Here is a 13,681-nt window from a genome sequence, read left to right on the forward strand (position 1 = left end):
TCAAGGTCACAAGGTCGTTAACCTTGTTGACATTTGAAATAACTTAATTTAGTGAAGTATGCATACTAAATATTAAGTCTCTATCTCTTATGGTTAAAAATTTATTGCGAAGGTTTAAAAGGGCTATTTTTAGCATATAGGACACAATCAAGGTCACAAGTTCAATCACAAGGTCATTGACCTTGGTGTTATTTGAAAGAGCTTAGTTACTGGAATATGCATACCAAATATGAAGTTGCTATCTCTCATGGTTCAAAAGTTATGGTGAAGATTAAAGTTTACAGACAGACAAGACAAAAACAGTATGCGCCCCTGATATATCGATCCGGGCGCATAACAACCAGTTGGTAAAGTCCAATTTTCTTGACAATGGATAGGGATATCAAAGAAAAAAAAGCAGATACTTGTTACTGGGGGTCATCTCTACTAGATAATATAAAAATCTCATTTTCTCCCAGGTACCTCATTTGGGCCAAAATTCTCATGGCTTGTCACATATAACCAAATGTGTGTCCGTCCGTCTGTCCGTCTGTAAACTTTTCACATTTTCGACTTCTTCTCAAGAACCACTGGGCCAATTTTGACCAAACTTGGTACAAAGCATTCTTGGGTAAAGGGGAATTTAAATTGTTAAAATGAAGGGACATATCCCCTCGCAAGGGGAGATAATCAAGAAAAGACAAAAAAAGGGTTGGGTCATTAAAAAATCTTCTCAAGAACCACTGGGCCAGTAAAGCTGAAACTTATGTGGAAGCATCCTGGGGTAGTGTAGATTCTAAATTGTTCAAATCATGACCCCCGAGGGATTGGCGGGGCCACAGTGGGGAATCAAAGTTTTACTTAGAAATATATAGGAAAAATATTTGAAAATCGTCTTCTCAAGAACCACTGGGCCAAAAAAGCTTAAACTTATATGGAAGCATCCTGGTATAGTGAAAATTCTAAATTGTTCACATCATGACCCCCGGGGGAAGGGCGGGGCCACAATGGGGAATCAAAGTTTTACATAGAAATATATAGGAAAAATCTTTGAAAATCTTCTTCTCAAGAACCACTGGGCCAGAAAAGCTGAAACTTATGTGGAAGCATCCTGGTATAGTGTAGATTCAAAATTGTTCACATGATGACCCCCGGGGGATGGGCGGGGCCACAGTGGGGAATCAAAGTTTTACCTAGAAATATATAGGAAAAATCTTTGAAAATCTTCTTCTCAAGAACCACTGGGCCAGAAAAGCTTAAACTTATGTGGAAGCATCCTGGTATAGTGTAAATTCTAAATTGTTCACATCATGACCCCCGGGGAAAGGCGGGGCCACAATGGGGAATCAAAGTTTTACATAGAAATATATAGGAAAAATCTTTGAAAACCCTCTTCTCAAGAACCACTGGGCCAGAAAAGCTTAAACTTATAAGGAAGCATCCTGGTATAGTGTAGATTCTAAATTGTTCACATGATGACCCCCGGGGGAAGGGCGGGGCCACAATGGGGTATTAAAGTTTTATATAGAAATATATAGTAAAAATCTTTGAAAATCTTCTTCTCAAGAACCACTGGGCCAGAAAAAGTGAAGCTTATGTGGAAGCATTTTGGGGTAGTATAAATTCTAAATTGTAGGAATCATGACCCCCGGGGGAAGGGCGGGGCCATTATAGGGAATCAAAGTTTTACATAGAAATATATAGGAAAAATCTTTGAAAATCTTCTTCTCAGGAACCACTGGGCCAAAAAAGCTGAAACATATGTGCCCATGGAAGGATCATTGGGTAGTGTAGATTTCAAAATGTCTAAATTATGATCAGTGGGGTAGGGTGGGGATGCATTATGTATAACACGGGGGAAATCTGGTAAAGAACAGAATGGTCAAAGCTTCTCAGGTGAGCGATGTGGCCAATGGGCCTCTTGTTCTCTCCAACTCCCTTCCCTACAATGCATAGATAGATTACATACATTACATAAGTACACAACATGCATCTCTCACAAACATATTTATATTACAATCACAAGATACATACATTCTTTACGTTCATTACATACATACATTGCATGCATCTCTTACATACATATACTTGTTACTTGATCTTTAACTGGTTTCTCTTTTCTCTCATCTATCTCCCTCCTTTCTATCATCTATTTCTTCGTTGTTTTGAGATTTCTCTCATATTTTTCTTACTTTTCTCCTCTTTATCTTATGGATGCCTTGTCTAAATAATTCATTATATGCACACACCGCTATTTAGACTTAGTATCCTTGGGCACTTCTTGGTTTCATTTCTCCTGTACTGCTTTTTTCCCCCGTCTCTTCACATACATACAAACAGACAGACAGATTGACAGACAATTAGACAGAAAAACTGACAAACATCTATCCATCCATAGATACCAACAGATATACATTCATATATATCTACAATACATACTTACATAGAGACAGACTAACAGACAGACAGACATGTAACGATACATACAAACATTTATAGATACAGACACAGCAACAAACATGCATTTAGATGACACTGCAAGAATCAGACAAAGAGACAAACAATCAGACTGAGACACTCAGAGAAACAGACAGACAAAGAGACAAACAACAATCAGACAATGAGACAATTAGACAAAGATACAGACAGACAAACAAAGAGCATACTATCACACAATGACACAATCACACAGAAAGACAGACAGACAAAGAGACCAACAATCGGACAGGGAGACTATCAGAAAAACAGACAGTCAAAGAGACAAACAGTCAGACAATGACACATTCACACAGACAGACAAAGAGACAAACAATCGGACAGGGAGACAAACAGACAGACAATGAGACAATCACACAGACAGACTGCCAGACATAGGTATATACATTGATACATTCTCTTGGTCATTCTCTTAATTCCCCACAGCCCCTTTCACTGGGTCCATCTTCCCCTCTCCCCCTCTCCCTCTCACTCCCTTCCCTACAATTCATACATACATTACATTCATAACATAAATCCATTCTTTACAATCATAACATACATAGAGAACATGCATCTCACAAACATATGTACATTACATTCATAACAAGTCCATTCTTTACATACATACAGAACATGCATCTCTTACAAACATACGTACATTACATTCATAGGATAGGTCCCTTCTTTACATACATTACATCCATACAGAACATGCATCTCTTACAAACATGCATACAATTCATTCATAACATAGGTCCATTCTGTACAAACATTACATACATACAGAACATGCATCTCTTACAAACATGTGTACTTTACATTTATAACATAGGTCCATTCTTTACATACATGCATACATTCATGCATTATGTACATGATATTCTTTACATCATATTCACCACATTAGGAACATTTCACTTTATACATTTATGCATGCATACATATATAACATACATCCATTCTTTACATACATAACATACATACAGAACATGCATGTCTTACAAACATATGTACATTACATTCATAAAATAGGTATATTCTTTACATACATTACATACATACAGAACATGCATCTCTTACAAACATATGTACATTACATTCATAACATATGTCCATTCTTTACATACATTACATACATACAGAACGTGCATCTCTTACAAACATGCATACATTACATTCATAACACAGGTCCATTCTTTACATACATTACATACATACAGAACATGCATCTCTTACAAACATACCTTCATTACATTCATAACATAGGTCCATTCTTTACATATATAACATACGTACAGAACATGCATCTATTACAAACATGTGTACATTACATTCATAATATAGGTCCATTCAAAATATAGGTACATTCATATATATCTACAATACATTCTTACGTAGAGACAGACTAACAGACAGACAGACATATAATGATACATACATCCATACAAACATTTATAGATACAGACACAGCAACAAACATGCATTAAGATGACACTGCAAGGATCAGACAAACAGACAGACAAAGAGGCAAACAATCAGGCTGAGACACTCAGAGAAACAGACAGACAAAGAGACAAACAACAATCAGACAATGAGACAATCAGACAAACAGACAGACAGACAAACAAAGAGACACGCTATCACACAATGACACAATCACACAGAAAGACAGACAGACAAAGAAACAAACAATCGGACAGGGAAACTATCAGAAAAACAGACAGTCAAAGAGACAAACAGTCAGACAATGACACATTCACACAGACAGACAAAGATTCAAACAGTCAGACAGGGAGACAAACAGACAGACAATGAGACAATCACACAGACAGACAAACAGACAGACAGACAAAGAGTCAAACAATCAGACAGGGCGACAATCAGACAGACAGAAAGACAAAGAGACAAACAATCAGACAGGGAGACGATCAGACAACCAGACAAACACACTGACAGACAGACATTGGTACTTACATTGATACATTCTCTTGGTCATTTTCTTCATTCCCTAAAGCACCTTTCACTGGTTTTTTTCTGCTCTTTCTCCTTTTTCTCTCCAACTCCCTTCCCTACAATGCATAGATAGATTACATACATTACATAAGTACACAACATGCATCTCTCACAAACATATTTATATTACAATCACAAGTTACATACATTCTTTACCTTCATTACATACATACATTGCATGCATCTCTTACATACATATACTTGTTACTTGATCTTTAACTTGTTTCTCTTTTCTCTCATCTATCTCCCTCCTTTCTATCATCTATTTCTTCGTTGTTTTGAGATTTCTCTCATATTTTTCTTACTTTTCTCCTCTTTATCTTATGGATGCCTTGTCTAAATAATTCATTATACGCACACACCGCTATTTAGACTTAGTATCCTTGGGCACTTCTTGGTTTCATTTCTCCTGTACTGCTTTTTTCCCCCGTCTCTTCACATACATACAAACAGACAGACAGATTGACAGACAATTAGACAGAAAAAACTGACAAACATCTATCCATCCATAGATACCAACAGATATACATTCATATATATCTACAATACATACTTACATAGAGACAGACTAACAGACAGACAGACATGTAACGATACATACATCCATACAAACATTTATAGATACAGACACAGCAACAAACATGCATTTAGATGACACTGCAAGAATCAGACAAAGAGACAAACAATCAGACAATGAAACACTCAGAGAAACAGACAGACAAAGAGACAAACAACAATCAGACAATGAGACAATTAGACAAAGATACAGACAGACAAACAAAGAGCATACTATCACACAATGACACAATCACACAGAAAGACAGACAGACAAAGAGACCAACAATCGGACAGGGAGACTATCAGAAAAACAGACAGTCAAAGAGACAAACAGTCAGACAATGACACATTCACACAGACAGACAAAGAGACAAACAATCGGACAGGGAGACAAACAAACAGACAATGAGACAATCACATAGACAGACTGCCAGACATAGGTATATACATTGATAATCTCTTAATTCCCCACAGCCCCTTTCACTGGGTCCATCTTCCCCTCTCCCCCTCTCCCTCTCACTCCCTTCCCTACAATTCATACATACATTACATTCATAACATAAATCCATTCTTTACAATCATAACATACATAGAGAACATGCATCTCACAAACATATGTACATTATATTCATAACAAGTCCATTCTTTACATACATACAGAACATGCATCTCTTACAAACATACGTACATTACATTCATAGGATAGGTCCCTTCTTTACATACATTACATCCATACAGAACATGCATCTCTTACAAACATGCATACAATTCATTCATAACATAGGTCCATTCTTTACAAACATTACATACATACAGAACATGCATCTCTTACAAACATGTGTACTTTACATTTATAACATAGGTCCATTCTTTACATACATGCATACATTCATGCATTATGTACATGATATTCTTTACATCATATTCACCACATTAGGAACATTTCACTTTATACATTTATGCATGCATACATATATAACATACATCCATTCTTTACATACATAACATACATACAGAACATGCATGTCTTGCAAACATATGTACATTACATTCATAAAATAGGTATATTCTTTACATACATTACATACACACAGAACATGCATCTCTTACAAACATATGTACATTACATTCATAACATATGTCCATTCTTTACATACATTACATACATACAGAACATGCATCTCTTACAAACATGCATACATTACATTCATAACACAGGTCCATTCTTTACATACATTACATACATACAGAACATGCATCTCTTACAAACATACCTTCATTACATTCATAACATAGGTCCATTCTTTACATATATAACCTACGTACAGAACATGCATCTCTTACAAACATGTGTACATTACATTCATAATATGTGACAAGCCATGAGAATTTTGGCCCAAATGAGGTACCTGAGAGAAAATGAGATTTTTATACTATCTAGTAGAGATGACCCCCAGTAACAACTATCTGTTGTTTTTTCTTTGATATTCCTATTCATTGTCAAGAAAATTGGACTTTACTAATTGGTTGTTATGCGCCCGGATCGGTAGATCAGGGGCGCATACTGTTTTTGTCCTGTCTATCTTTAAATGTTAACCTTTGCCATAACTTTTGAACCATGAGAGATAGAAACCTCGTATTTGGTATGCATATTCCAGTAACCAAGCTCTTTCAAATGACACCAAGGTCAATGACCTTGTGACCTTGACTGTGACCTACTTGTATTTGCTAAAAATAGTCTTTTTGAACCTTTGCAATACATCTTTAACAATACGAGATAGAAACTTCATATTTTCTATGCGTACTCCACTAAATTAAGATTTTTCAAATGACACCAAGGTTAATGACCTTGTGACCTTGACTGTGACCTATATACTAAAATAGTTTTTCAAACTTAGGGACCACTGGGTACATAGTGTTTCATGAACACATCTTGCTTTATCTGATATTGGTGATTTCTGCAACTTTAAAGTTACATAAAAGCAATGAAGTAACACAATTTGAAATAGATGTCATTTCATTCTGAAACACATATTGTTTGATCAAATTAATACAACAGAATATAACAGTTTTAAGAACTAGATAAAATCAAACTCTTAACATCCATGACAGCATGTAAATTACATTGATTTGTTACAATGTTAATTTGCACATTTTCTCTTTCCTAATTTCACTTTCTGTTCAACTTTTATGGCTGATGGTTTTGGTACACTTGGGCGGGGACATGCCTCATGACTGGCACAGTATGGGGCCACCTCGTCGTATAAATACCACTGTCGCTGTGCGTCAAGGCCACATGCTTTAATAACAGTTGGAAGAGAGGCATCCATGTTTGGAAACCTGAAATCTTTGTGTTTCAGGATGTTGACAGTAATTTCTTCATCTCCAGCATACTTTCGTAGATGGACTACTCCAGGATGTTCATGTGTCATGCTGCAAAAGTCAAAGATGTTAGATCTTCCAACATATATTGTTTTTTTAATATATTTATCTACAGCTTATTGCAAAAGATATTGAAGGAGCACAGTCATGGCAGTTAGAATTAGTTAAGAATTTCTTTTCAGTTCTGTTTTTAGCAGCATACATGTATACAAAAATTTTCAAAATTCAATGCTAACAGAATTCTTCATAACCTTATCATGCTTATACTTAAAATTTGCATTTGTCAACATGGGCTTAAATCTGATGTATTTGGTGTTTGCTTTTGGGGATTTTTTTTTTTTTTGTATACATGTTCATGTAATTTTTTTAATTTGACAACATAAAGATTTTTAATTGAGGGATAAATTATACAAGCATAAGAAAATAAAAGAATATATGACAAACACCAAATATATATATTTAATAAGATGATCATGTACATGTATAAAGAAAAATACTAAATTAATTTTGATGATTTGGTCTGAAAATCGCTGGTTTTACTAAAGTCATGAAATTCAGACCAAATTAAATAAAATGAAAAAAAATATAATACCATAGAAGTACTTTTTTCGTATGGTATTAATTTACGGTATGTACGCGGTCACAAATTTTTCACGGAAATTTGTCCAAGCATACTTAATAAACATGTAAGGTATATATAGGGACAGTTAAGAAATCCACAAGATTTTCTACCTGCAGATTTAAACAAAAATCAAGAGTCCACAGAATTATGACAGCGTGGAAAAAAGTATGTCTACAGTATACTTGAAGATCTTATCTATGCCTCTCTGTGCATTTGTTGTTCTGTGATAACTCAACCTCCAATAAATTAATTGCTAAAAAACACAGGCAATATAATGCATACCGAAAATGATGATACTGCTTGAGTTGAGGTATTGGCTTGAAGTACTTCTTGAGAAACGTGCTCCAGTCATAGAAAATGACTGGATACTGGGGATCCTCTACAAGCTGGGGAATATTATGGTTATTCCTAGATGAATGAGCAACGGATTTGGCCACTTCCTCAAGATTCTCTGCAGTTGTTCCTCGCCATTTCACCTTCCAGAGCCCAAAATGCCAGTCGGGATGAAACTTTGTGTGGCCTGCCTCCATCAGAGAAAACTCAATGGTCATATGTCTGCCGGTCATAACTCGCCACATCCCATATCTACAAGACATTCTTTTAAAATAAAATTCAAAAGAGACAAGCTCTCTAAATGCACTTCTAAAAGAACTTCATTATGAAACTAAACTAATCAAAGAGAGCAAATGAATTGAAAATAATTTTGCCAGTGTATTTCATTACATGTACCACATGTAAACATGGATGTATTTGACATGAAGACACCTATTGTATTAATTTTGCAAAAATACACCCGCACAAATGGTAGTTAAAATATAGACAGTTGGATTGGAAATAGATACCCAATAACAGTGTTGTTTTTATTTTGACCAGTGCAGTTGTCCATATGGAGTTGTAAATTCATTTCTCCATAACCTTTATGTTGAAAATGGTGGTGAATCATACTGGCAACAGAGTTTGCCCCCTTTCCAGAATGCTGAGACTCATCAATCAAGTAAAATATCTGTGATCCTGGATAAAAGTTCACAAAAAAATGTTTGCACTGAAAAAGTTAATTATTCTTTTACTTCAATTTTTTTTTTATGAAAGGGTGCATTTCTAAAAATGTAATTCTAAATTTACAGGTTGCATGTATTAGCCAATTAAATGCACTGCCTAGTCTGTTTTATAAATTAAATTTGTTAGACTAGTAGTAGTAAACTTGTACATGAATCTATAAATTTTATTTTCTATCATTGAACTAAAAGAGTAATGCTAAAAAATCAATTAGACTATTGTAGTCTTGTGTTTGACGTTCTAAAAATTACCTGAACCCTCTGAACAGATTCCAAAACACTGGCATTTCCGTGGGGTTTTGAAGAACAAAGGACCAACCTGTTGCGCATAATGTGGATAATGTATTTGCTGGGCATAATCAAAACTGTAATGTTGAGTTCCCTCCAAAGAACAGATGGGCTGACCTAGGGAAAATATCAATAGCCAATTGATTAAGAAAAATCACTAATTTAACAGAACTAATGCATAAATGATTAACTACAGTACAGGCAACGCGGATCCCGTATTAGACCGCGTCCCCTCCGCGGTGTATTAATCCTTTCCGCGTTACACCGTCGTGGGTTTTGATCGCGGTGCTACCTGAGACCGTGTTTACACCGCGGCGGGGCCCGCTACCGTTATTCTTCAGCTTAGATGTTCTTACCTGTAAAGTATTGTCGATTTTTAATCGTGTCGAAATGAGGGGGGGGGGGGGGGGGTTACGACCACATTAATATTAATAGATTTATACCATAACATGGATTCTATCAAGATTCTATAAGTTTTATCAAATTGTTAAATAAAAAACATCTTAAAGTTTCTTTTTTGTTTTTTGTTTTTACCGATGGTCACTCAAAATTAATTAATTCTCAAAAACGTCTGTTAACAGTTATACATGTACAGTATAGGATGAAATAAAGTCGAATAATTTATCGAATATATTAACTTAAAGTTTATTTTCAAAATCAATAATGCCACCCCAAATGATCTTCAAATTGCTAAAAAGGTATAATTAAAATTTAAAGAATGCCATGATGTCGCTTCTCTATATATGCAAGTGCAATTGTAATCCGTTGTTCACAATTAGCCCGTGCAGTTGCAGTTACGTGTAGCTATGTGTTTATTTATCTGCGAGATTATATCAGTCATTTGGTTTCATTTAGAAAAGTACCGTTACTTCTGTATACATGTCTGTTATAAATAATAGCATGAAAAACGATGATAGATAGTGATACATAATTACAATTAAATTTTACCAAAACACGCCTAAGTGTAGGAATATCGTTGCTCCATTATTATGCGCTACACTGTAAGACTATAAACTAAATATCGACGATTTTTTTTAGGGGGGGGGGGGGGGCTTGTTAATAAAATAATCACAGGTATTTCTATTCAGAATATCAATATTATCATGGCTAGTATTTGAATGTATTTCTATTTTCTGCTCTTTTCGAAAATTACTAAAATCATGTTTATGAACATAAACAAATTTCAGATTTCTTCGGTTCAAATAAAACACAAACACAAATATGGGCCCTTAAAATATTTGAACACACAACACAGAAATTAACTTATTTTAATCAGCAAGTTGCCATGCTTCAAGTTTCAAGATGTCTGTGTAACCGTTCGGTTTTCCTCAGGTAAGCTTGGTGTGGAGTGGAGCTTACTCAAAGCGGATGAGAAGCCCCGAGGGAACGACGCTGTGACACTAGACGCTGTCTAGTGTACATACTACCTTTATACACAGGATGTTACCTGAGTGTATTACCTGTATGCGTTTTCCTACGACATTGTAAAACGAAGCCGTTTTTTTTTTCCATGTGTAGCTCATGAATTTAAATGCATGAAATAAAGAATGTTTTTGTTGCAGACAGAATCCTTTTTAATTTTTTGTTTAAAATAAATATTTTAAATAATTCAACAATTTTAATATATACTGTGTTTTTCTTAATCAAATTTTATAACCAAAATACATGTTATTTTACCACCAAAATATGTCGTTGTAATCTGGCGACAGAAAGGGAAGTAATTCAAATTGCATGTCATGTACATATGCTCAACTAAAGAAGAAAGTGGATCATAAAGACAAGTCTCTCGATAAAAAACAATAAAACTTAGACAAATTCGACAAATGGTCGATAAACTGATAAATCAGCGGTAGTTATATTCGCTAGACTTAAGAAATTGATAAACTGATCATAAAGGAGGAAAAACGATCATGCACGTGCTTTAATATTGTGATATTTTTCTTCTCTCTCTCTCTCGATGAAATAATAATGAAACAATGAATCAAATGTGTTGTTGAATGGCTAGACAACGATGTGCTTCCAGCGAGCTTTACCCAAGGTATACTATAAGACAGGTGTGAAACCCCCTGTCGTTTCCAGCTCAGGCACTGCTAATCCCTATACACAGGAAATGATCGCGGCTAATACTTAATACACAAAGAAACAGAATTTGTCAAAGAAAACAAAAATATATGAATTTTTGCATTGAATATTTTAATATAAACTATATAATTTCGTCTGTGAAGTTTATCATTACACCTGCACATCCTACCTTATATATTGAACACATAATCGAGAAATATTAAAATTAAAAAGAAAGACACTGTATTAAAAAGTAAAACATGTTAATGTGAAGGTGAAAAACGATATTTTTTCTTGATCTCTTGTATAAAGTTCGCGTGCTCAAAGTTAACTCTCGTCATCGAATGCTTTCCGGTCATTTGACAATTTGAGAAAAATGCCTGCACATTTATATAAAAGAGGGAAATACATTAAAAAAAAATTAATTAATTAAATTAACTTAATTTGGGAACAGAACATAAACGATGAGAAATAAAGAAGAATAGAACTTTTTCTTGATATCTTGGATAAAGAAAATTTAAGTTCACGTGCCCACTACATGTAACTGCAATTAATGCTCGTCATCGGATGTTTTCCGGTAATTTGACACTTTAAGAAAAAACCTGTACATTTTATATACAATAAATCGAAAATTAATTAATAAATAATATGAAGATGAACATTTTTTAAAAGATGTACATCTTTTTTTTTTCAAATGAATGCTGAAAATCGTTCATCGAAACTTAAACAGTCTGAGTTCAACATTTATTACAGTTTGCATATAATATGAAGATTAAAAAAAACTAATTAAAATTTCTAGTATTTAACTTTGTTTCTTGATAGATTCTTAATAACACAAAATAATTGTAAAGACGTAACAATTTAATAAAATTTTCTATTCAATTTCAAAGATTGATATGTAATTTTAGAAACAAAAATAAACTTATTTTTTCTTAGTTTAAATTCTATTCATAGCAAAATTTATTAATAAACACACGGTTTTTTTTTTGGTTTTTTTTGTTTTTTTTTTTTTTTTTTTTTTTTACAGGGAAAATTCGCAAATTACAATTCGGGGAGATAACTCCCGTTTGTTTACGATACCAATTGTCAGTAATTGATCGAGGATTTAACCGCGGCGGGGACAGGTAAGTGAAGAATTTCCCGCGGAGGGAACGCGGTTTAACTGTCTACCTGGCCAAATACCGCGTTGTGATTATACCGCGGCGGGGACGCGGGAAATACGGGATCCGCGTTGCCTGTACTGTAATTTCAAACAATATTACTTGAATCATATAATAAATTGTTACCTCTGGTTTTTCTCTCATTTGGAAGAGCAGAAAAGCTAGTTTTAGAAACTTCACATTGCCTTCTGTAATAATCCCTCTGCATCTTTGATTTTTCAACATGAGCTGTGTATTTCTCAAGATGTTGCTCCTTTTCCTCTTCTGTCATATTGCCACCATGAACCAGGATATTCGCATAGGATTGGCATTTATAGCATAGGTCTGTTGAAGGCTTGCTAATTAGAACATGTGGACATGTATTCAGCCAAACTCTTTTAAATTCTGACAAACATATCTTTCTCAAATGTAGACTCTCTGCAACTAACAAATAGTCCTGATGTATATCAGCCTTGGTCTTATCAGAGGGCAACACTATAGCTCTACAATCTCTGTAGTTTGGCAGTCTTCCTGGTAATGGTAAACCAAACTTGTTTCCATAAGATGTTAGAAAATCTTTTACAGATTGAACATCATTTACAGTGAGGGCATGCTTTGGATGTTTACCAATGTTTCCATGAATTCTAGGAGCGAGTCCATCCTTATCAAGGGAACGAGCAAGCGCGTCCACCGCCTTCCTATAAACTCCATGGCAAAACGCAAATGTTTCTCTACACACTTGATGTCCATTAAAAAAATATTCTTGTCTAATTCTCTCCCTTTCTTTTGATCTATGTTTCTTTGCACTAGTAACTTTGTCATTTCGCCGATGGTGAAATAATTGCACTTTGATCATCATATCAAGTTCCTCCTTGTTCATTTCCAGGCACGTGTTTCTGTATTCAAGCAAAGATTCTAAATCGACGACCTCACTACATGGTTTTCCGTAGAGTCGAGAACAACCGCATGTTTTAGAATTAAACTTTTGAAATTGGTCAATTTCATTCTTATCTACCTCACTCTGCTCTATTGGTACTAAATTTTCTCGATCTCCTATTTCTCCATCGCTTTCATTTTCGTCAGAGCTCTCTGCGTTATCAGAGTGA

General features: G+C 34.7%; 1 protein-coding gene across 1 annotated transcript; it reads right to left on the reverse strand.

Annotated features, from left to right (window-relative positions):
- Positions 1–7,032: 7,032 nt before the first annotated feature.
- Positions 7,033–13,455, reverse strand: LOC134273687 (uncharacterized). Its single transcript, XM_062755898.1, has 5 exons — positions 12,723–13,455; positions 9,340–9,492; positions 8,875–9,043; positions 8,315–8,617; positions 7,033–7,461 (listed from the first exon to the last, which is right to left on the reverse strand). Exons 1-5 carry the CDS (start codon positions 13,453–13,455, stop codon positions 7,170–7,172), a joined length of 1,650 nt encoding a protein of 549 aa, XP_062611882.1. The 3' UTR covers positions 7,033–7,169.
- Positions 13,456–13,681: the final 226 nt, after the last annotated feature.

Source organism: Saccostrea cucullata, unplaced genomic scaffold (assembly GCF_032062105.1).
Source record: "Saccostrea cucullata isolate Sc308-1 unplaced genomic scaffold, CSIRO_AGI_Scuc_v1 ctg8056, whole genome shotgun sequence".
In the NCBI taxonomy this organism is placed as follows: domain Eukaryota; kingdom Metazoa; phylum Mollusca; class Bivalvia; order Ostreida; family Ostreidae; genus Saccostrea; species Saccostrea cuccullata.